The 23,887-nt window shown below is 38.7% G+C and overlaps 4 protein-coding genes across 6 annotated transcripts in view; 2 read left to right on the top strand and 2 right to left on the bottom strand.

Moving 5' to 3' along the window:
* Window positions 1-2,615: 2,615 nt before the first annotated feature.
* Window positions 2,616-8,147, top strand: anxa14 (annexin A14). Of its 2 annotated transcripts, none has more exons than XM_008331127.3 (14): window positions 2,616-3,492; window positions 3,909-4,164; window positions 4,246-4,281; window positions 4,914-5,010; window positions 5,084-5,172; window positions 5,887-6,000; window positions 6,081-6,171; window positions 6,261-6,340; window positions 6,536-6,574; window positions 6,833-6,923; window positions 7,025-7,120; window positions 7,232-7,287; window positions 7,763-7,870; window positions 7,974-8,147. In XM_008331127.3, the coding sequence occupies exons 3-14, from the start codon at window positions 4,255-4,257 to the stop codon at window positions 8,031-8,033; spliced, it is 948 nt and encodes a 315-aa protein (XP_008329349.1). In that variant the 5' UTR covers window positions 2,616-3,492; window positions 3,909-4,164; window positions 4,246-4,254; the 3' UTR covers window positions 8,034-8,147. The 2 variants fall into 2 exon arrangements, with proteins under 2 accessions (XP_008329349.1, XP_008329350.1); XM_008331128.3 differs by having other exon boundaries at window positions 3,975-4,164.
* Window positions 8,148-8,187: 40 nt separating this feature from the next.
* LOC107989938 (uncharacterized protein PB18E9.04c-like) lies at window positions 8,188-10,042 on the bottom strand. The gene is made up of 2 exons (XM_017040957.2): window positions 9,886-10,042; window positions 8,188-9,224 (listed from the first exon to the last, which is right to left on the bottom strand). Exons 1-2 carry the CDS (start codon window positions 9,943-9,945, stop codon window positions 8,499-8,501), a joined length of 786 nt encoding a protein of 261 aa, XP_016896446.1. The 5' UTR covers window positions 9,946-10,042; the 3' UTR covers window positions 8,188-8,498.
* Window positions 10,043-17,416: 7,374 nt separating this feature from the next.
* LOC103393995 (mediator of RNA polymerase II transcription subunit 30) lies at window positions 17,417-21,706 on the top strand. The gene is made up of 5 exons (XM_008331126.3): window positions 17,417-17,610; window positions 18,549-18,785; window positions 18,888-19,046; window positions 19,276-19,365; window positions 20,051-21,706. The coding sequence occupies exons 2-5, from the start codon at window positions 18,561-18,563 to the stop codon at window positions 20,144-20,146; spliced, it is 570 nt and encodes a 189-aa protein (XP_008329348.1). The 5' UTR covers window positions 17,417-17,610; window positions 18,549-18,560; the 3' UTR covers window positions 20,147-21,706.
* A 727-nt stretch (window positions 21,707-22,433) lies between these two features.
* The window catches only part of ext1c (exostoses (multiple) 1c), a 63,241-nt gene continuing 61,787 nt past the window's right edge, over window positions 22,434-23,887 (bottom strand). The window contains exons 11-12 of one of the 2 annotated variants that reach the window (XM_008331124.3): window positions 23,193-23,364; window positions 22,434-23,105 (exon numbers count right to left, since the gene is read on the bottom strand). In XM_008331124.3, the coding sequence (XP_008329346.1) occupies window positions 22,920-23,105; window positions 23,193-23,364 (358 nt within the window). In that variant the 3' untranslated portion in view covers window positions 22,434-22,919. Of the gene's footprint in view, window positions 23,365-23,887 lie in introns of both variants that reach the window. The other variant, XM_025065234.1, reaches the window with a different exon arrangement.

Below are 23,887 nucleotides of genomic sequence, written 5' to 3' on the forward strand. Positions count from 1 at the left end.
CCAGGATGTAGTGACGGATCGATTCAGGACCAAGTCCTGTCGAGTGGCCACAGGAAGGTAAATGTACCACAGATATGACTGCATGTGCTGCCATCTGCTGGTGTTTTTAGTGGTCTGCACCTGCTAAAAATCCAAGTCTTTAGAGGCAAAACCTTTGAAAATAAAGTCAAAATAAATTACTATATATATATGTATATAAAAAAAATAATAACAATCATATTTTTGTATTTTTACTTCATTAATTTGTCTAATTCCCTGAAACCTAACAAGTGAAACCTGTTGTGTTCCAGCTGGGTTCTCTATGAGAAGGAACAGTTTTCTGGGGGCTTGTATGTTCTCCAGGAAGGTGACTACCCCAACCTGGTCAGTATGGGATGTTCTGACAGCTGCATGATCCGATCCCTGAAGGCCATACCGACGGTAGGACAGCTCTGGGTCTGAATGTCCAATGAAGATGTTCCGTTTTTTTCACGTTGGTCTTTTGTCTCCGTTCTTCGTTAGACGTTCTGTGTTCCCTCACTCTCCATGTTCGGCCTGGAGTGTCTGGAGGGCAGAGAGGTCACCACGGACACGGAGATGAGCAGTCTGACCGCAGAGGGTTTCAACAACCACATCCTGTCTGTCAGAGTCAACACTGGCAGGGACTTTCTTTTTCTTTTTTTTTTCAAAAATGTTAAAAATGTTCTATTGTTTAGTCCATTAAGTCCATCCTATTGTTTAGTCCATTAAGGCTTAAGAGTATTTTATTAATTTTATTTAAGTCCTATTCATAATTTAATTTTTGTTTCAACATATATTAGAAATATTCATAGAAAAAAATTATAAATATAGTCGTCTCTGCTGTGTTTCAAATCAAAACATTTTTTGCTGATTTTTTTGCAGTTGGGTGCTGTGCGAGTACAGTAACTATAGGGGGCGACAAATCCTACTGGAATCTATTGAAATCACCAACTGGCCAAAGTTCAGCTCGATGAACACGGTTGGCTCGGTGTATCCGGTCAGACAGGTAGGTCCGACTGTAACTACAGCATCTTTAACCCTGTACGAACGAAGATAACAAAAAAAAAACAACAACTCACTGCTGTTCTGTGTGTTCTGCAGAAGCGACACCTCTTCCGCATCAAGAACACAGATAGGGGTCTGTACATGTCAGTTCAGGGGGGAGTGGAGGAGATGAAGTCTGGACGGATAGTCTTGTCGGCAGAGGTGGAGCCCATGAGCGACATTTGGTTTTACCAGGACGGCTTGATCAAGAACAAGGCAAGAAAAATGATTTAATCTGTGATGATTTTTTTTTTACAGCTTTGGGGTTTTAAGCACATTGCTGCCACCTTCTGGTCTAGCTTTGGAAGTGCAGGCCCTTTCAGCATAGCTCCCATAGACGTAGCATTTTAAAAAACACCTTTAAGCTTTTAGCTGTTCTCTCGTTTTCTTAAGATGTACATCTTATATATATATATTTTTTAAATTGAGCTGACCACTAACTTTTACATCTACCTTGTTTTTACCCTTTCATAGTTGTCACCCGTCATGAGTCTTCAAGTCATGGGCAACGTAGAACCCGGTTCTAAGGTGGTTCTTTGGCAGGAGACTCGACAGCCAATCCAGAGCTGGACGGCACAGATGAGTGGCCTCATCACCAGCCTCACCTTCCCCGGCATGGTTCTGGATGTCAAAGGTATTTAAAAAAATGTGGTGTTGCACAATTAGATGAAAAAAAAAAATTGTTAAAATTTGATCGAACAGAATAAATATTCAAAGTGCTATAAAGCCTAGAAAAAAATCGTACATCACGCTAACAGCGGTGTCATTATATCTTCAGGAGGAAAGACGTACGATAAGGACCACGTGGTGATCATGCCAGAGAATGACGAGCGGCCCAGCCAACAGTGGGCGCTAGAGTTGCTATAAAAATCATTTTGTTAATTTTCACACCATTCAACTGTGCCTTTACTTGCACTACCTTACCAAAAAATATTTACACAGACTAAACAATGTCCTTCCATATACTATAATTTTTTTTAGTTTTTTTTAAAGTACTACTCTAAGCTTTGCATCATTATGTAAACGTTATCATACTTGACCATCTGGATAAATTGGTATTTGTCCAGATGGTCAGGAAAATATTTTAAATTGTCCTCGTTATTCTGGAATATATTCGAGGCAAAAAAAAAAACATCTGTTGAGTTGCAAAAGTGACCCCCGCCCCCAGTGTTGATCCTCATAGGCCGAACAGTTTTCATAACTCGCACTGCATAAATTCTTAGAAATTTGAATTTTTTTCCTTTTTAATTTTCCACTAAATGGGATTATAACATCTAACAATTCATGTTCCTCTGAGGTAAAAAAAAAAAATAAAAAATTGACGAAAAATTTGCTAAAATGAAGCTCGAAAAATTGGTTATGTTGCATGGTTCCACTTTTATAGTTATTTTTTATCTGAATAAAGTAAATACAAAACATTATAGTAACGTTGACACCTGCTTTGCAATCTTCCAGTGTCTTCGATTCCAAGTTTTCGCAAAAGTCCCGACTGTTTTTCTTTTCCTGACCTGAATCATTTTGTTTACAAAGTACAAAAAGGCCGTTTTCCCTGTTTTTTTTCCTTTATCATTTTGTTTACAAAGTACAAAAAGGACGTTTTGCTTCGAACTTGTGCAAACTGTTTTTTTTTCCTTCTGCTGCAAACGATCGACTTTGGCCAAGAGACTTTTAGCGCACACGACCTTTAGTACCTTATGACTTTTTAAAGCTATTTTTATATGTTGTAAATGTTTGCGTATCACTGTATGTTCTGTGGGGAATGTCGTAAACACAGAGTTTGTCGCATAGCATGACAGTGCAATGAAATGGGTTCTCGTTCGTTCAGTTACTGATGAATTACACTGTTTGTTTGTTTTTTTCATTGTTGTTCATTTGTTGTTGAATTTTCATATAAAAACCTGTCACCTCATCACAGATTGTTAATATTTGATACTAAACGTAACATCATGTAAAGGGGAGCGGTTTTTAAAAATGTTAAAAAAAGACAAAAATAAAACATTTTTACATCAATAAAATGCAGAACGTGTACTTTTTTTGACTAATACTACTAAGACATGGACAAAGTATTTCACAAGGAATACAGGATAAAAATCAACTGTTCCATTAGTTTTTTTTCTGACACTACTTTTCTTGATCTGTTTTTCACAGATTTGCTGAAATTTAAGGATGAAACAACAGCGATGATTTGATCAAACAAAGTGTTGGTTTTGCCACATCCTGGTTTTGCCGGATGCACTAATACACCAACCACACACCACGTTGGTACGAACTGTACTTCAGGTGGGTTTTTTTTGTTTGTTTTGTTTTTTTTGTTCTGTACTTGTTTTGTTGAAAGTGGACCAGTGAGCTGAAAACACCTTTGTTTGCTGTTTCCAGACTCAGGCTCATATTTCACTGTTCTCTGCAGGTGAGGAGCTGAGCCGCAGGAGGAGACCGGATCAGAATCAGGTACTGTCTTCATTTCTACTCTGTTTTACTACATTAAAATGACTCCTTTATCCAACAACTTAGTAAAAAAGGTTTGATTTTATACTACATTAAAATGACTCCTTTATCCATTTTCTGTAACAACTTGATTTTGTGACAGGTCAAATCAGGTCAAACTTTGAATCCGGGAGGAGGACAAGACCTTCTGTTAGAAACGTAGTGGAGCCGTCAGACTAATCTCTGCTCAAAACAATTTTTTTTTACCACCAAAAACTTCATAAACTTTAATTTAATTTGTGAGAACCCTTCGTTGGTTGCTCCTTTTCTCTGGTGTGAATCTCTCAGTGACGTTTCTGACTCTCATATTTTTGAATTTACTGCTTTCCTCTCCTAATCCTAATCCTTTGGCCAAATCTTTTTTTCTTTTAAATCCACAGCCTTCAGCTGTTTGAGAGACAAACTTGACTTTCAGGATTCTGTGTTTGCCTTTACTGGTATTGCAGTGGTTATTTTGTCGGAGCGGCCGTCGGAGAAACCACACCTTTGTTTGCGGCTCTTGAAGAAACTGGGCGGCGATTGGTTCGGAGCTGTAACCATAGCGGTGAAGGGAGGGTGTGGCGTAGTAAAGGTTACACTGATCCACCGTGTGGAACGGTGTCAACACTCTTCTAAAGCTGAGTTTCTCCGTTACAGGTAGGAAAAATACAATTTAATTCATGCACAATATCTTTTTAATATTGTACATGAAGTGTTCATTTATGTTGTGTATTACAGGTGAAGACAATGGACACTGATTATTCAAAACCTCATGTGAGTAAATAAGTTTGGTTTTGTTTATTTTTCAGTAGAGTTTAGAGCTGAAGATAATGAAACAACAACACAAGCAGTAAGAACCTGCATACTTTATCTTATCACTACTCTAAAGTGGTTAAGTACTGCAGGTGGGAATGCAGTACTATTGTAATATTGTAATATTCACCTGATTTAACCCCAACTCCTGAAATACCTCAGCACAAAAGATAGGTGGGAATGCAGTACTATTGTAATATTCACCTGATTTAACCTCAACTCCTGAAATACCTCCACGCAAAAGATCATTAAAAATTGTAATTATAATGAAATGGTTATAGAAGTGATTAAAGGAAATTATGGACAAACTATTGAAACATTAGCATCAAATGACTGGACAATAGCTGTAGCCAAGAAATGGCTATAGCTAGCCCAAAATCTGATCAAGAAAGGGGCAGATTATTAGTAAAATCTAGCATATTAGTAGCTTTAATTGGCTAAATACATAAGATGAAACAAAAATAAAAATTAGCCACAAAAATGATTTAATATGAATACAGAAATTGTCAAAGTGCAGCTAAAGTAGTTTGAGCTAGTGTCAGCCAGATAAACCAGCTGAACATCCAGTTAATCAGATGCTATTGCTTTTGCAGAACATGTGCTGGGGAACCCTGGGAACTGTGAGACCCTTCCCCAACTTCCACCCGGACAGAGACACGATGGACCTGCAGGTGGCACTGCAGAAGAAAGGTGAATCTGTCGTAGTAGGATCATCCCGATAGTGTTTTATTTACATGTAAATCTTGTGTCTGTATCTGTTCAGACACTTTGACGCTGGTGAGAATCCTGACCAATCGCTGCAATGCTCAGAGACAAGTCATCGTTAACACTTTTGAGGAGTTAACGCAAAAGGTAAGGACGACATTTTTTTATGTTGAATCACTTTAGAAACCGGCCTTAGAAGCAAAAACATGAAATTGTTTTAATGACCACAAAAGATAGAATGAATATGTCCCCAACATGTAGCAAAGATTAAAAATATAACTATATATATCCTCTTAAGCTAGAAGTATAAAAGTTCATCCTGAAGCTCTGATAGAAGTCTCTGTGAGTCACACCAGCACTGTGTGTGTGTTTACGACGACGCAGTGTTTACTGATTAAATGCTAGCAACACTAACATCTTTGAACGCACCCTTGTTTAAGTAGGTAACAGCAGTGAACTCTGGGAAAAAAATGTTACAGTGCACTACAAAGACAGGGTTTGGTCCAGACAGAGGTGGATTAATGATTAACTTCTTATCATGTTAAAGGTGTATCTATAAGCAAGTATGTAACTGTAACTGTTGTTTTCTTCTTGTAAATTTAAGCCTAATTTTCTTGAACTAATTCTATTACTATTTCTTTATTATCTATTTCTCCGCTGAGTTTTTTGTTGTTGTTTTTTTTTTGCTAAATGTTAGCGAATGGTTAGCTAATTGGCTAACTTTAAGCTATGGTATAGATGCAATGGTGTAGATGTTTTATTCAACAGCTAAACTCACTAGTCAGTGACAGTGGAGTTAGCAAAGCTAGCATTAGCCTTAGTAACACACACACACACACACACACACACGTGGTGTTGCAGGAACTGTCCGCTGGTTTGAAGAAAGCTCTCAGTGGAGATCTGGAGCAGCTGATGCTGGAGCTGCTGATGTCACCGGTGGAGCACGATGCCAACAGGTTGCAGCAGAGCATGGTGGTGAGTGGTTGCCACGACAACCATTTGAGCAAGATCCCAGTTTCCGAATTCTGCAGGAACGGCGTTTGTGTGTTTGGCAGGGTTTAGGCACGGACGAGGAGACGCTGATGGAAATCCTCTGCACAAAATCTGGGAAAAAGCTGCAGGAAATTTACAGCGCGTACAGTCAACGTAAAGAGGAGTGCCAAATGATGATTTTAAAATAAAATAAAATGAAAAAAAACATAATTAAAAGTAATTTTAGATTTTCTCTTTTCCAGTGTATAAGAAGGATCTGGAGAAGGAGCTGAAAGGAGAAACCAGTGGAGACTTTGGAAAGCTAGTTGTGGCGTTGCTAAATGTAACTGAGCTAAGCTAGTTTTAATCTCATGAACTGAAGAAAAAAATTTTACAGAGTTTTCTTTTATTTGTTTGTTTGGCTAAATGTAACTGAGCTAAGCTAGTTTAAATCTCATGAACTGAAGAAAAAAAAAAATTTTTTTTATTATTTCTTTTATTTGTTTATTTAAAAAAAATCTTCTCTCTCTTCCTACAGAAACAAGTCATGGTTGGATATGTTCAAAGAGACACTGAGGTGTGTGTTGGTACATTTTTGCAGCTAAAAGCAAAATTTTAGCATTTTTCCTAGAGATTTTATTATTATTTATTGTTGTTTTTTATTATTTGTTATTTACTATTATTAATTATTATGTTCCTGTGTAATGTTTAATTCATTTGAGGCTACGTTTGAACTTCTTTTAGATTATCTTTTAGCTACTGTAGCAATATCATTTATATTGGCTGTTTGCTAACCCTTTGGCTAAAATAGGCTAATTATTTTTTTTCTTCGCAGGTACTGTGTGAAACACTCAAGGCCAAAAAAGTGGATCCAGGTCCGTGGATCACCATCCTGACCACCAGAACCTCAGAACATCTCAACAAAGGTGAGATGCTGAATCGCGACGTTTGTTGTTTTACATCATTTCCTGTTCCCCGTCTCTGTGATTGACGTCTGACATGTGAGAGTTTCCTCTGACGACGTCAGTGTTTTTTGGAGTGGAGATCGAGAGCAGACAGACCGTGGAGGAGGTGGTGGAGAAGAGGTTCTCAGGAGACCTTCGACTGGGCCTCAAGGTGTTAGGTCAGTGTTAGAAGATGACACAACTACAACTATAACTACTATAACTATAACTATAACTATAACTCTAACTACTATAACTATAACTGAACTCAGTTTCCTGTTTCCTGACAGTTCAGTGTATCAAGAACTCTGATCAGTACCTGGCCAAGAGACTGAGCAGCATGAAGGTAAATACTGTCAAGAACACACCTACTGTGTTGTACTACACTACTACAAATACCATTACTAATCTATCTATCTATCTATCTATCCATCCATCCATCCATCTATCTATCCATCTATCCATCCATCTATCCATCCATCTATCCATCCATCTATCCATCCATCTATCCATCCATCCATCTATCTATCCATCTATCCATCCACCCATCCATCCATCCCTCCATCTAGCCATCTATCCATCCATCCATCTATCTATCCATCTATCCATCTATCCATCCACCCATCCATCTATCCATCTATCTATCCATCTATCCATCCAGCCATCCATCCATCCATCCATCGATCCATTTATCCATTTATCAATCAATCAATCACTGCTATCACTTTATTACTTCCACTCCTACTCCAACTAATACCACTACAACTTCTACTTCTACTTCTATTTCCTGTTCCCTCACCGAGTGTTTCCTCTTCCCTCAGACTTCGCTGGTTCATGGAATCCTGGTGTCTCACTCGGAGGAAGACCTGCTGTGTATCAGAGCTGCCTTCCTCAAATTAACAGGCACTTCTCTGTACACAACCCTGCAGGTCAGTTCATGACTCATGACTATGTACAGAATACAGAACAGCCATCATCCTCCCATTGTCTGAAAGGAGAAGTTAACTGCAAACGCCCACGTTTTTCCCACAGAAACATTTCAAAGGAGACCACCTCCAGGCTCTGCTGGCCCTCTGTCGGTCAGAGGACTAGGTCAGGTCTTCAACCACAACCTCTCTCACAGGGAACTTAATCAATCAGATCTGAACAGAGATAATGACTGATGTATGAATGGACGTCAATAAACAAATGCATGTTGTATAATTCATGACCAGGTTCTTGTTTTTATGATTTTAATTTGTATTAATTTGAATTTATTAGCAAAAGACAAGACAAGTAGCGTGTCGATTGTCCCAATCAGTTGTTTTGAACTGTTGCAGGAACGTCTCCCACTGGGGGGCGCCAGATCACCTCAGGGAAGGCTTGACGTGAGGAAAAAGGAAGGTGGATGCGACAGCAGCATGAATTTTGATGATGAATTTTGATTGACCAGTCATGGTAACTTGCCTCTGTTGGTTGCTGGCAAACTGTTGCCGACAAATCCTTGTAGTGACAGATTGCAGTGTGGTTGTCAAATATCTGGAGACCCGTGCACTTGATGAGCCAAATACCTGCGGCTCACCAACAACGAACCAAGAAAGAGGCTACAGACAACAGGAGAGAGGGCGTGACTGCCGAGCCTCCACCGTGCAGGGCGGAGACCTGGGTGGTAGTTATCATCGTCGGGCCTGTTGGGTTGGTGCTGTTTGTAGTTAAACTGGGAGTTCTGGTGGAGACACTGGGCAGGAGGGTTGAAGCTGTAGCGGCAGGAGTGTCAGAGGCTGGGGAGTGCGAGAAGAAGGAGGAGGAGGAGGAGGAGGAAGTTGGAGAGACGGTTGTTCTGATAGCAGTTGTTTGAGCATCTGTAGCTGTGGTTGTAGTTGTTGGGTTGTCAGTTGTAGTTGTTGGGTTGTCAGTTGTAGTTGTTGGGTTTTCAGTTGTCGTCGTTGGGTAGGCAGATGTCGTCGTAGGGTAGGCAAATGTAGTCGTAGGGTAGGCAGATGTTGTCGTAGGATAGGCAGATGTCGTCGTAGGGGAGGCAGATGTCGTCGTAGGGGAGGCAGATGTCGTCGTAGGATAGGCAGATGTTGTCGTAGGGTAGGCAGATGTCGTTGTAGGGTAGGAGGGTGTTGTCGTAGGGGAGGCAGATGTCGTCGTAGGATAGGCAGATGTTGTCGTAGGGTAGGCAGATGGCGTCGTAGGGTAGGCAAATGTAGTCGTAGGGTAGGCAGATGTCGTTGTAGGGTAAGAGGGTGTAGTCGTAGGTGTAGAGATGGAGGTGTACGTGGTATAATGTACTTGGCTCTGTTCAGGAGTATTGGGGAGAAAACTGCGGTCAGTGTACTCATACTCATCACAAAATCTTAAACGAATCTTCTGGTCAGAAGTTGTTTTTACGTAATGCACAGACAACACTTTCCATGGCTATTAAAAAAACCCATTTATTCATATATTAATTTTTAGAATTAATTATAATATATTTATTTATATCTATATTTAAGAACCATCATATATCCTTTTTTTTCATTTTTTTTTTCAACGTCATTACCATTAAGGTCAAACACACATTTACACCCAAGGACAATTTTTAATGTTTGAATCTAAATTCTATACACCACCAATAACTTACTGTAATATATCCTGTCAGAGGAACAACATTAACACATATATTCTTTAAGAAATATATATTTTTTATTATAAAACAGATTTACATATATCTATATATGTATATATATACAGTAGATGTATGTCATATGTGTATATATATATGCGCTAAATATATATGGCTTTATAAATATATATTTTATGTCTATAAAATATATATAGAGACATATATGCAATAAATATATTCATATATTTAATTCATATATATATATATGCATTAAAAACCTACTGAATATGGTTGTATTTCTCTCTTAAATATTTCTCTCTCTAGACGTTTGATGTTATGTGTTTTCATAGTTACCTCGACTAAAGTGAGCAGAGCCACAGAGAAAAGTCTGGAAAGCAGAGCTGGAGTCTCCATGGCAGAGATGTTGGTGGAAAAATGTAAAATCTCACAGCCAGCCAGCCAGCCAGAAAAAAAGTCTTCCGTAAAATTGAGCAAAAACTTTTCTGCATTGGCTTTTATACACAGCGCCAAAGACGTCAGTGTGTATTAATGACGTACTGCACCTTTACGGAGCAGTAGTGAATACAGCAGTAGGATGGAGCTGGAGGGCAGAGACTGGGATGTTGGATGGAAATGTACGTTTTAAATGAGAAGTTCTCATTTTGTTCTCAGTTGTTGTTCCTGCCATTCATTTATTTGAATACTTCCTTTATTTATTAAATTATTAAACACAAGTATATTATATTACATAGAGACAGGACAGGTTTCGTGAAAGTATCCAATCTCTCCTTGAAGTTAATAAGTTAGCGACTTGGTGAAGCTAACCACTGGTTAATTTTTAACTCCTTAATATTTTGACTCAATTTCCTCATTTATGTGATCTTAATCTTTAAGCATGAAGGTCAGACCACGGTGAAAACAAAAACAAAAAACAAGGTGTGTGGCGTTCATGGACCTGCTGACCGAAGGAATGTTGACGAAACATGAAGCTAAGCTACGATTGGTTAGCTTCTGTAACCAAATATTGATTATCTGAATGCAGAGTAGCTGGAATTTGCACAATTTGTGTGAATGTTGAAAGTGAAAAATGTATCTGTGCCAATTTTCTCTGATTTTCTAATGAACTTTCAACTATGTCAGCTAATCTATAGCTACAGTTTGATCAGCTAGCTGCCACTCTTCAGTCCCATCCTTACATTCTTTGTTTTTAGGAAGTCTGCTGAAGGTTTGTGCGTGTTCCTTTATTTCCTTCCTTCTTCCTCATTCATCTTCGAGCCAAACAGATTCATCAGTAACAGCAGAAGTTCTTCTGTTGCCCTTCTTTAGTATTGAAAATATTTTCTCATAATTTAACAGGATTTTTAAAAATAATAATAATAATAATTTTCTGTATTTTATTCACCGTTTTCTACCTTAAAAATTAATTAAAAGTTCTATTTCCTTTTACCACTAGAGGGAGCCAAAGTACAACCAATCGCAGAAGGCCTGATAGTTTTTTCCTTCTTTTTTTAAAATTAAATTATGTAACTGCCTACATTTACAATCTATTTTTATATCCATATTTGAATATCCGTAGCCTCTTTGTAGTTGTTGTGTTTGCATTTATTTAAAACCATACTGCTATGGTTATCTTGTTTGGAGAGATGAGAGAGTTGTTGTCTCTAAGTTGGTTGTTGGATGAGTTAATGAGATATCTTCCTTTTTCTGATGAACAGAAAAAGGTCTTCCTCATAATGACACGAACACAACACATTTGATAAGTTCACTATTTTGCATACCAAACTGAGCAACCAATGGACATGTGTTGTTTACAAATGGCACATAGTGTACAATATACCCTGAAATGCACCTCAGAGAGCAGTGATACTCAACGTAAAGCCCAGAGCGAGTCGGTCAGTGTCTGCAGCTGCAAACTCTGAAAAAAAAAATAATTAAAAAAATCAAATAAATATCCCACAAGTGGGTTCTGCTGTTTCCACGAATTGCCCAATTTTGCAACAGAGGGAACACCTGGAACTGCTATGAATTTAATCAAATATAAATACGTTTTTGCATTATGAAACACCCCCTGTAGGAGGTGCTGGAAACTGCACCTTCTACAGCCATTTCCTATTTAACCACGTAATCGTGTATTTTAGCTTCAATTTAAAAAAACGTAGTTTGAAAATGTTCCAAAAGTGAGTCTCCTATTGTGTCCCCCATGCTGCTATATACTGCCACCTACTGGAGTAAGGAAGTAGCTACTTTTCAAGAAAGTAGTAAAAAAAACCACTACACCAGAATAACTGACAGGGTCACTTTTACATGATTATATTTTTATTAGTAAATATCTGCCTGTTGCCCCTGTTAAAGACATGCACTATAAGACAAACAGGCCTCCAGGGGGCGCTCACTGCCAGAGTGCCTGCAGGACTAAAGCTCCACCTAGGAGGATCACGCAGGTGCAGACGGTGCTCTGTTTGTTCACTGGAGTCACTGTTGTCGTGATGGTGGGCCCGGCTGTGGTGGTCCCGCCTGTGGTGGTCCCGGCTGGGGTGGGCCCGGCTGGGGTGGTCCCGCCTGTGGTGGTCCCGGCTGTGGTGGTCGCGGCTGTGGTGGTCGCGGCTGTGGTGGTCGCGGCTGTGGGGGTCTGATTTAAGTGAAAGTGAAAGTGAATTATTTGTCATTGTGACACAGCACACCACCGCGCCCGGGGAGCAGCGTGTGGGGGCGGTGCCTTGCTCAGAGCACCTCAGTGGTGACTTGGCAGCTGGTGGACTCGAACCTAAAACCTTCCTGACCCACGTCTGGTTCCCTAACCACTAAGCCACCACTGCCCGTGTGTCTAGAATGTGTCTAGAAAGACGGAAAACATTAAATTGGACAAAGCGTTGTCACAGTCTTCCATGTATGTCCAAAGTCTGGCCACAGGACCCAGAAAGCGACACTAGAATTGTGTTTTTTGTCACACAAGACACGAGAATGAAATGAATCATTTAGTCTTCAGTTTAGTTTTTTTTTTTTTTTGCTACTTTTACACCCGAACTTTAATATATACTGAACTAAGCCTCTTTCTGAATAACTTTTAACTTTGTCAAGTCTAACAATTACCATATTTTACCATTTACTATTTGATAATAATTTATGTATTTTTTTTTAAATTTGTATGTAAGATACATAAAAACACCAGAATATTTTCTTTCTTTTCTTTAGTGTCACCTAAAGCTTAAATTTTAAAAATTTAAATGATATAAATAATATAATTTAATAATTAACATATTTTCAATTTTTTTGGTGAAAGTTAAAGGCAGGATTTGACTTTTGTGGTAAAATATTGTTACCTGTGAGAAGACTCCATGATGTTGCAGCAGCGCAAAGGAAACCAGAACAACCAACACCTGAGGGAACATCATTTTCTCTGTGTCCGATCTCTTTCAGTATGTTCGTCCTCTGGTGTGTCCCTACTGCCGCAGTGGTCGTGTAGAAATGTGTGGTTGTTTTTCCAGAGGCTGGTCATATACAGGTGATATTCAGATTTTTCCTGTTCTTCTCCAGGAAGTCTGACCTCAGTCCCAGCCCCTGTGATAAACCACAAATGCAAAACCACCAGTGTAGCCATGGATGGACAAAATGGACAAAACATTCTAACTGAGAGAGATGCAACGACAGACTCGGCGATTTAGGATCCGGCACTTTTATTCAGGGGACATGAAGTCTCCTAATGTCCACATTAGGACAGCAGGAGACAATATTTTACCAAAGTGTCACACAGTTCAACGTCAACATACTAACAGATTAATCAAATCTGAAGTTTGGCCAGTGATTTGACCTTTTACTTAAGTCAAACTTAAAGCTAAGTTTAAATATTTTATCATTTCTGATTTAATTTGTATTTGGGGCATGTAACTCCTAACTTTCTTGGCCTGTAGGCGGCGCTTGATACGTTTCTAAAAACCCTGTTCTGTGGTTCCTTAATGATGTCGTAATCTATGTAGACCTGGCGATTTGTGCCTGTTATCAAGCTGCTCGGCTCCACAAGCTAGCGTGTAGCTAGCTAGCGCATGCTCGTTAACAAGTTTCTTAATCTAAACAGATTTAATAACAATTGAACAGTGAATAAAAAGGGAGAAAATACATTCTAAAAGTGGATGTTTCTCTACATATCCTGTAACACAGGTCTGTGGGTCCCTGGTGAGAAGCTAATGGTGTTTGGGGGGGTTAGCATGGAAAAGTTTGGGACCCCTTGCTTTAAGAACGACATGTAGTTGTTTTTTTTTAAGTGTTGGTTTCTTTCTTTAGCCTGTTGTGCTGTAGATCAGTGTAGCCAGGCTGAACACCAGGACGTGACCGGAGCAGCCAAACAACGCTCCACTTCCTCCTCTCACTGCTGTTGTAGCCGACATGGTGTGAGAGGTGGGTGGAGCAGCGGTGGAGGCCGTGTCTCCGGGGCTGGGAGTGGGTCCAGGCCACGCTGTAGATGTTAGAGGTGAAGTAGACGGAGCAGCTGTGGGGGAGGAGGGAGGGGGGGCCAGGAGCAGGAAGGTTTTGTTAAGTATGTACTTTTGTATGTTGTATCTGTGTGTGTGTGTGTGTGTGTGTGTGCACAGTATTTACTCTCTGGTGGTGGTGTCGCAGTCGAAGGTCGACTGGTCGTTAACGTGGTGTAGTCGAGGGTCTCTGGTACATTATCTGTCTTTACAAACATGAATAATATGTTGAGATGCAAATACAAAAATTGAAATCTTACTTTGTAGAGTACGTGTGGATCTTTTGTTTTTGTTTTTTACAGTGATATAATATATTATTTATCCCCATTTCCTGAAAAAAAAACAAACAAAAAAAAACCTACGAATACAATTGAACAATTTTGACAGAAACGTACACCATTAAAGACACTGAGGGAGTAGCATGTTAGCAGAGAGATATTAACAAAATGGTGCCTCGTTGTAGTACGTAAGAGGCCTTTATATTGGGCTTGTTATCAGAGGGTCATAGGTTTGAATCCCACCTTGACTGGAGCTAGTGAGTTGAGCAAGACCCAAGTTATTTTCTCCCCAGCGAGAGGGGTTGATGGTTTAAATCCACATACACTGGTTGTGTGATTATACTTTTCATATATTTGAGTTACAGGTGCGTAGTTTCCACTGGGAAACTTAAAAAAGCTAATTGAATTTTTTAAATATTATCGTTAATTTTTTTCAACTTATTTAATAATAACTAAAACAATATTACCAACAGAATCAATAATAATAATAAATAATAATCAATAATAAATCAATACTATTTTGCACATTCAAAACAGTTTTTCAATCTCATTCATGGGCCATTGACTCTGAACAGGAAGAGCCTCTAAAAGTTTCCACTCACTGATTGACCTTCAGGGACAAATGAAAGTACGAGAAAAGGGGTTTGAAAAGAATATAATAAATATCCCTGTTCTATCCTTATCTGCAGCCGAAAAACTTCACCTGGCTACTGTTTCGTAACTATCTTCAAAACCAGGTAAAGTTTTTCCTGCAGCACCTCACTGTTTTTCCATGCAAAGTTTTGAGCATGTGCTGTTGGAGCGTGAAGTATGACGCATTTGCATACATCTGTGGAACAATACACTATGTGATGTTTTTCCGTGACTTCCCTCAGGAGTCAGGAATAAACCTCCGACTTTGACAAAATGTCTTTGAGAGTTCACGAAAAGTATATATTGATATATTTAATTGTATTTAATACCTCTTATAAAAAATAATGATTAGTTACTTAGTTCAATTTATCCTCCGCTGACTCTGGTGTGTTAAAACAGATGAGTTTAGTTAGCAAATAAAAAAAAAGTACAAATGAAGCTGAAGAATAAGTCAAAATGTCTGAACTAATTAAAACTTGGCAGCTATAAATGAACTGAGATGTTGGAGTTCTACACTGCTTTTCTACTCATTTTGTAAACACATTTCATGCATATGTTATTGCATTTTATTATCGTTTTAATATGTCTAAATTGCGTCTGACAAAAATAAAAAATAATAGCTCGAAGCTAGCTCTGATATCAGTTAACAAAAAGCCTAAAAATAACCAAAATGAAAATACACTGTATCTAAATGTTAGCTAATGAGGAACAGGAAAATAGAAAAAGTTTCACAGCTAATGAGGAACAGGAAAATAGAAAAATCCAAGTTTCACAGTACAGTAGGAAATAAAGCTAAAAAAAAAATAGCTAGCAGCATAGCTAAAAGTAAATAGACAAAAATTAGTGAAGTTGTTTAAAAAAACATAGCTAGCAGCATAGCTAAATGTAGATAGACAAAAATGAGTGAAGTTGTGCTAAAAGGTAGCTGAAAAATAACCATGGAGCAAAATGCTAACCCAGAGATGGGGATGGGCTTTTATAAATCTATCTAAGCATATACATTTTAAGACCCACACTGCAGTATAAAGAAGTATTTTGTAAACACTGCAAACATCTAACATCTGTAAAAATGTACAGGAAGTGAGTGATAATTAAATAAATCCCACTTCTTTCTGTTCCTGTCCCCTGGGATTTTTTTTGTTTTTGTTTTTGTTTTTGTTTTTGTTTTTCTCAGGAACTTGACCAATTTGACTGTAACCACAGTGAGAGGGAAGAGCCTCACAGCTATGACATAACCTCCCATTGTTTATATTTTTAAATATCTCATGCATTCACTCACCTCTGTGCTGCCCAATAACATGAAGGTCAGAGTCAGACGGAGAAACAGCATTACTGACGTCTTCATCTCAGCCTCCAGCCCTTGGTCTTCACTGTTATCATCTTCACCAACCCGAGCGTCTGCCTTTATATACGCCACCGGCCTGCTGATAACTGTACAACTACAGAAACACATGAGCAGAGGAAATAAAAAAAACCCTCTTAAGCATTCGTTCATTCTCTACCAAGGTCCCAGGGGGCACGCCCCCAATTTTGGGAACCATCAAATTACTTAACCTCCAGTCTGGATGTTTTTGGGCATTGGGAGTGAGCCCAGGTAAACATCAGGGCCTCGAACTCGTTCTTTCCTGGCTGTAAGGCAGGACTGGAACTCACCCATCTTCAGCGTGACTCCTATCTGATGTGATCATTCCCAAAGTTTTGGTTGAGGTGAAGTTGGAATGAGAACGACGTCCAGTGTCAATCTCACAGTCAAACTGATTTATCCACAACACAAAGTTTGGTTAAACAGTATGTGAATATAAACTTGACATGTTTTTGTTCTTATATTTCTTAAATAAAATGTGGCACAAAATAGAAATTCTCTAGGGACTAGTGTGATTTTTAAAAATTTTTTTTACATCTATGTCTAATTAAGTATGGCTATTTTTCTTTAATTATTTCATTATTCTGCAAAGAATTACTTACTGAACAAATCAGCCAGTGCTCAAACGAAACTTTTAATCATCGTATAAACCATGATTAAAGCACAGACAGAAACTCATAAACTATGGAATGTGTGGAACACAGTGTTGAGTGTAAAGTCTGTAGGAGTTTCCTGATAAGAAAAGAATTTTGTTTTACTTTTATTGTGTCACATTCCAGATAGCAGGTATGGTTGAGCAAATAACTTGGTGAACTTTTGATATTTGTAGAAGGCATATGTAGAATATATGAAACATGTCTTTGGGTAATATTTATATTATGCTAAGAACAAAATACAAGATGTAAAAATGCTTCTATATCTTTTTCCAATCAAAAATGTCACGACCTCATTTGACCATTTTTTACACCAGGTAAAAAATGCATCGTTATTTACATATTTCATTATACAAACTCTGTCCATCCCCGTGTTACAATGATAATAAAGACTATAATAACTATAATAATAAATCCTTGTAGTCAATCATCAGCTTTATATTATCGACATAATCTAAAAGAAATCCTGCAACACTGCTGCCGTCTGGCGGTGGGAGTGATTTATGTTTCTTTCAGGAAGTGACGCAATGAAAGCGGTAAAGCGCTAAGGCAAAACAATATGAAATGAAGAGGCGACAAGCGATTCCAATATGTGGCATTTAAACTTATAAAGGATACTTTTGCTACAACCGCCGACTTTTCGTGGTTTTAATACAGACGTTACCCCAAAGACCTTTGAGAACCAGGTATGTTTGTTTCCCATTTGTATGTTTTTTTATTAGCATGCTAGCGCTAGGCACTTAGCTTTTTTTTTCATTGTGTTTTGTTCATCGTTAGCTTAGCCAGGGAGCTGCTCAAATCAGTTTCGGTCCCGGCTTGTCGCCGGCTTTAAAAACAGTGTAAAACGGCTGAAAAGATAACTAACTTGTTACTTGTCCAGAGACTGAATTATTTGACTATAAAATCGTGATATATATATTGCGACCAAATATGTAATTTCTCCGTCAGAGATTCAAACTTTATTATGTATTTATTATTATCTCATGCAGAGTCAGTTAATATGCAATACATCATTCATACTTTTACCACTAGGCTGTAAAAACATTTATTACACTACTTCTAACACTTGTTATTGGCTTGCTGGATGTTGCGGGGGAGGACGAGACCGATGAGAAGCTAAATCAGGTGCAGGCTGCCTCTTTAATCTGTCTTCAAACGGACATTTAACTGATAAGGACATTGTTTTAAACGTAGCTATTTATCCCGTATGTTCACTTGTTCACTTGCTGCTTGGGTTTATTCACAAATTGTCAATACATGTCATTATTATTATCAATAAATGTTTAGTAATTCTATTGCAAAATATCTGCCCATAAGCCTTGAAAGTGGGCGACATACAAAGATTGCATAACTATATTTTCTCGCAGTTTAGCCCTTGTCCTCTCCGTTGTGATTTAAAAAAATGTTTATATCTCATTTAAGATTTATGTTTCCGTCATGTATTAGAGAACATTAATGAGCCAATTAAATTTTACCCAACCACTGAGGATGTTATCCCCTTTTTCATCTAGTTGAAAAATGATTTTATTAATTAATAAACATACCTAGGTTATACTTGATTTATTTCAGAGTATAAAACTGTTCCCTCAAACTCACACCACCATCTCCACCTTCATCCACTCAGAGTTCTAGAACAATGGCAGCTTCCTTACCTCCCAAACCAGCAATGACAGGGATCCCTCCACAGCAGCAGCCTCACCTGCCCCCCAACCCTGCCTCAGCCCAGGGTCAGCAGCCCATGGCCCCTCAGGGAGCGTTGAGAGAGATCTCCCCCGTGTTCCTCTGTCGCATCGGACAAGAGACGGTCCAGGACATTGTTACTCGCACGATGGAGATCTTCCAGATCACACGAGCCACGCAGGTAAGAGAAGACATCAGACGTGTTAGTCTGTCAGCCTGTCGTGTTTATCTCTGATGTTGTGTGAAACCAGACTAATAGGAGATCTGTGATTGGTCCATGTAGCTTCCCAATGGTGTGACTCAGAACCAGGCCATGTACCAGGACCGTTTTATGAAGCTGCAGGAACACCTCCGGCAGCTCGCTCTGCTCTTCAGGAAACTCCGGCTGCTGTACGAACGCTGTGTAGAGATGACAGCTGACCTGCAGGAGGATCCAGGAGAGGTCAACAAGAAGCATTTCATTCACTGAAACGCACACTTGTGTTTACCATGTATTTTAATGTTGTGGAGGAATTGTGTTATTTATTTAAACCGTTGTCTCTCTGTTCATTTTTCCTTTGTTGTCCTTTGTTCCCACAAGTGGAGAGATTTTCAAAAAAAATTCCTTTGTTCCCACAAGTGGAGAGATTTAAAAAAAAAAAAGATTCCATGTTTTTCTTCTGTGTCTACAGCTTGTTCCATATGTTGGTGAGGAGCTGGTGACTGTCAGAGTGGAGCCCTGTAATCCTGCTCTCCTCCAGGAGAGACAACAGGTTCTTGAGGTGTGTCCGTGATTATTTGCCAGTTTTTGTTAACAAACTCACTTTTGTGAAAATGTTTAATGTGTTTGCCGATTAAGTCTTTCAACAACATATTTTTTTAAATCAGGAAAATGGGATTATTCCAATTCCCTCAAAGAAAATATTTAAATTTCCGACTCCTGACATGAGGCAGACTCTTTTTTTATAATTGCAACAAAAAGCCTCTAGATGGCGGTGCTGACCTTGGCTACTCTGCTGCGGCAGCCGTAGAACCGGGTATTTTTAACAAATATATGCTACAAGACACAGTATATTGTACTGTCTTTGATTTTTTATTTTTTTTAACTTTTATTGGAAATTGCTTGATATTTGTAGTTGGAAACTTTAATTATAATCATAACAATGGTGACAATGATGATGGTAATGGTGATGATTTGACAGCTATAATAAAAAATAATAATTATGATGATAAAAAATTAAAGATGTTTATGACACAATTATAATATTATGGATGTTGATGGTGATACTGAGATGATGTGCAATTATTAATGATGCTCATGGTGACATTGTTAACAAAAGTGAAGCTATTAAAATTAATTGGTTTAATTCACTCACATCAGTTTGCAGCCGTTAAACCTGCTCCAGTCCTCCAGCAGCTCTTGTCTGTCTTCTGTACTGATTCCAATCGTTGGGTTTTCATCCACAGAAGGTGCGTCAGAAGAACCAGGAAATGAAGGTGCTGATGGACCAAATGAGGAACCTGCTGTGGGACGTCACCGCCATGCTAACGCTCAGGAAATGACCGGCCTTCAGATCCCAGATCAGTGACAGAGACATAAAGTGAGATTGCACCTGGTGAAATGTGGGAATTTTTCTTGGATTCATGTTGGATCTTCTTCCTTCTTATTCCTCCTCCTCCTCCTCCTCCTCCACCTATAGCCTGAACACCACACATGATCCCCCCGCCCCCACTTCACTTACAACCTTTGAAAATATCACAACACAAAAAACAGGAGAGGTATTAGATTAAAATTAAAAAGGGGTCATCCTTTAATTTGAGTCCAAGTCGGGGCTAAATTAGTTTCAACCTAAAAACACTTTAGAAATGACCCAGCTGTCGGTTCTGTTCAGTTGAATAAGTTAGGATTCTCTGTTTTCCCACCCTTTGAATAATGAGCCGGTACCTGTCTGGCCTCAGGTGAAAAACAAGGGAAAAATCTTTTGAAAGAAAAAAAAGAGAGATGTTTTTTACCTTCAGGCTCAGCCTCGAAACCCCAGACAGATTTGAACTCAGTCTGGACGACTTTCACAGGAAGCACAGATGCTCCAAAGACTGTTTTACAAAAGGAGCATTTGCACTTATTCTGCTCTGCCGGTTGTAAAACACCACGCTTTTAGAATTCAGATGAGCTTCTTGGCAGCTGTGAATCTCGGGTGCTTTGTCTATATTTCTGTATAAGTGTGTGTGTGTGCGTGTGTGAGAGCATGTTCTTATCGACACAAGTTTTAAGTGTCACACAGCGCATCTGTTTAGCCTGAAGGGGTTTTTTTTTTATACCTTGCCGGTCTGTGAATTTATTTTTGTACATTAAGGGACAAATGTTAGGTCTCCTGGGTCCATTCTTTTTTGAATAAAATACACTTAAGACAAGGGTTTGCATTTGAGTATGCTTGAAAAGCCAGTGTTGTTTTTTCAAGGGGTTTTGATTACCTTGAATTTTGCATAAAGTGTAAAAATGTCCTGCCGTGTTTGTCATGTCCCCTGTCTGACAGCAGGTGGCTCCAAATGATAACTAAGTCACTTAAGAAATTGCTTCGAGTTAGCTTAAAGTAACTAAAAGCTAGTAAGTATATTTACCAAAAATGGTTGGGAAAAACTTAGCTAACAGGTAGCCTTAAAAAAGAATTAAAGTAGTAGGACACTAAGACTGACGATTGGCAAAACACAACTAAGGTTTACTCAGGAAGAAACAAAATAACCAGAGGTTAGGCTGTTAAAGATGTTAGCATCTTTGTTACCGCATTAATAAATTATTCATAAAATATATATAACCTTTAGAATAGGTGCTATGTATTTATACATACCATGTAAAGATTTTTGTAAACATACCTTGTTACTTTACATTTTATTCTAACCTATTTGAATTAAAGACGGTTAATGAAGATGTCTTTGTATTTTAACTTTGCCAAAAAGCGTTTAAAAGGTGTTCCAAAAAATGTGTGATTCACCAAAGATTTCTACTGCCTACTGTTAAAGAAAGTCTTCTACATTTAGAATTGACATTTGCAAAGTGGAATGTATTTATTCCAGCGCTATTGCAGAGTCGTGTCTACCCACGCATAATGAAGCTTATTCTGACCTTGACATTTGTTTTTGTCTGTCTTAATGCACAGAGCTGCTCATTATACTCCAGTCCTTCAGTAAAGCCTCAGTCAAGAGCAGGGGAATTATGTAAGAGATATAAATACAAGTGTCTTTGCTGTTTAAACACTGAAGTTGAAAAAAAAAATGGATTTTTGGTTTGTAAGTCAGGACATGTTTGATCCCAGAGATTAACGGTGAATCCATCAGTGAGAAGTGCTCACCTCAGCTGGGTTCTGTTTACACAACAGAGACATCGCTTATGGCAATTATGGAGAAAGAAGAAGAAAAAAAAAAGAGTTATTATTTTGGCTGCTGAAATTGTGCAGAGGATATTCCTTCAAAGTCACCCGAGAATTGGCTCAAAGTTTATAAAAATGAAGTTGAGAAACAATGTTTCTAAAACAGTTTCGTGCGAACAACTGATCAAGAAAATTGGAGTTAACTTTATGCGTCATTATTTGGTTTTGAGGAACAAATGGATCGAATTTAAAAAAGAAAGTGAATTGTGGTTAAAATCAAGAGTTTAATTGGATTTTGAATTTTTTTTTTACGGCCTGCAAATGCCTGTTCAATAAGGCCATACTTGTGTAGACCACTGTATATATAAGGAATGAATGTAGTCATTAACACAAAAGTAAAGATCAAGTCTCACATTGGACTGTCCACCTGTCAATCACACAGTGATGATAAAATAACACAAGAACTCAGCATTTCTTTCCCAGAATTTGCATTTACAAATACTTTTTAATTTTATTTCAATTTTTACAGTTAGAATTCTGGTGCGAAATCATCTGCTTTCTTGGCCTTGGTCCCTGCACAATAACTGGGAGACACATCCACCGATGGAGTGCATGGCACAGATACACTTCTCTTCTGGTGCTTCAGGCACAAAACTGACAAATTCCTTCTTTTACTGTCACCACAGTAGCACTTGTTCACATGTTCACACATTGTCTGATAAGAGACCTATTCAAGAGCTCTTCCAAGATCGGTTGTCTTGGAAATAGGAGAATTATTTGGCCCCTCCTTTTTTTTGTCGTTAAATAAACCTAGTCCAGAACAGTCCACCAGGGTCTGTCTGATGATTGTACCGCGTCCAAGATGTAGACCACGTAGCCCACATCTCGACATTTCTTGAGGTACGTCTTCTTGAGGGCCATCGTTTGGAGCACTTGTCTTTCTAAAACAGGCCACAAAACTCGACCGGATTTCACGCCCTTTCCAGGTCTTTGTATTTCTTCCGCAGGACAGATACTTGGTCTTTGAAAAGCACAGGGTCCAACCGGAATTGAGAGTGGACCAGCGGCATGTAGCCAAACCAGTTGGCAAAGGTGTTGATGCACTCCTGACGCTGGTTAAAGTGCTCCGGGTTGGCCCAGGGGACGCTCTTAGTACCCTTGAAACAAATAAAACCCACATTTGTTAGCCGTCCAGTCTTGTGCTGATATTGCAGCAGACCAAATTTGAATGCAGTGCCACCTACCTGTGGGCTTGGTAACTCTTTGTACTGCTTCCTTTGAGCCACTTTGATGGGTGGCAGGTGGGTCACAGCAGAGACCAGGAAGTTCATGAGGATGTCCTCGCAGTTGGAGGTTCGATCCACCAGGGTGCGCAGAGACTGGGGCAGGTAGTGGGAGAACAGATGGTGGTAGTACCTGAGGGGCAGATGGAGGTGACATACAGTGAAGGTTAACGTTAAATAGCTTCATATGTCCACAACTAAGCGAAAGGATTTGTTTGGGGTTAGCAGCCCAGAACCATATATCTAAATATGACTGGACTACCATTCATGGTTATACATGGTGTGTATTTATTTTCTGACTTTATTATTTTTGCTGGACTAGCTTTTAGCTCTTTTGGGCTGAGTTCTATTGTTTTTTTAATTTAATTTATTAATATAAACGTTAAAATTAGCTATTTCATTTTAACTTCGCCATATCTTAGCTAGGTTTTGTGATATTGTTAATATAATATTATGATGTTGTGATTTTTCGGTTTGTTTATATCAGGCCAGTGTTTTCCGTGGCGAGGGGGCCGTCATAAGCGTTCATTTACGTTCATTAGCTTCGGCTTAACGGTGTGCTAAATTTGGACTGATGCAAAAATATCAGCATCGTACACTGCTCTAACGCCACGGCCAAAAAAAAAAAAAAAAAAAACAAAAACCCAGACTAAAAA

The sequence above is a fragment of the Cynoglossus semilaevis genome, chromosome 18 (genome assembly GCF_000523025.1).
Source record: "Cynoglossus semilaevis isolate Cse_v1.0 chromosome 18, Cse_v1.0, whole genome shotgun sequence".
Classification (NCBI taxonomy): domain Eukaryota; kingdom Metazoa; phylum Chordata; class Actinopteri; order Pleuronectiformes; family Cynoglossidae; genus Cynoglossus; species Cynoglossus semilaevis.

What these genes read in the sequence shown, in the direction of transcription:
- anxa14 (XM_008331127.3), top strand. Translation starts at nt 4,255, where the DNA reads ATGGACACTGATTATTCAAAACCTCAT. An exon ending in GGTTGCAGCAGAGCATGGTG is followed by an intron (nt 6,001 to 6,080) that starts GTGAGTGGTTGC and finishes TGTGTTTGGCAG; the next exon opens with GGTTTAGGCACGGACGAGGA. An exon ending in CTCAGAACATCTCAACAAAG is followed by an intron (nt 6,924 to 7,024) that starts GTGAGATGCTGA and finishes TGACGACGTCAG; the next exon opens with TGTTTTTTGGAGTGGAGATC.
- LOC107989938 (XM_017040957.2), bottom strand. Translation starts at nt 9,945, where the DNA reads ATGGAGACTCCAGCTCTGCTTTCCAGACTTTTCTCTGTGGCTCTGCTC. An exon ending in CTCTGCTCACTTTAGTCGAG is followed by an intron (nt 9,225 to 9,885) that starts GTAACTATGAAA and finishes ACTCCTGAACAG; the next exon opens with AGCCAAGTACATTATACCAC.
- LOC103393995 (XM_008331126.3), top strand. Translation starts at nt 18,561, where the DNA reads ATGGCAGCTTCCTTACCTCCCAAACCAGCAATGACAGGGATCCCTCCA. An exon ending in TGCAGGAGGATCCAGGAGAG is followed by an intron (nt 19,047 to 19,275) that starts GTCAACAAGAAG and finishes CTGTGTCTACAG; the next exon opens with CTTGTTCCATATGTTGGTGA. An exon ending in AGAGACAACAGGTTCTTGAG is followed by an intron (nt 19,366 to 20,050) that starts GTGTGTCCGTGA and finishes TTTCATCCACAG; the next exon opens with AAGGTGCGTCAGAAGAACCA.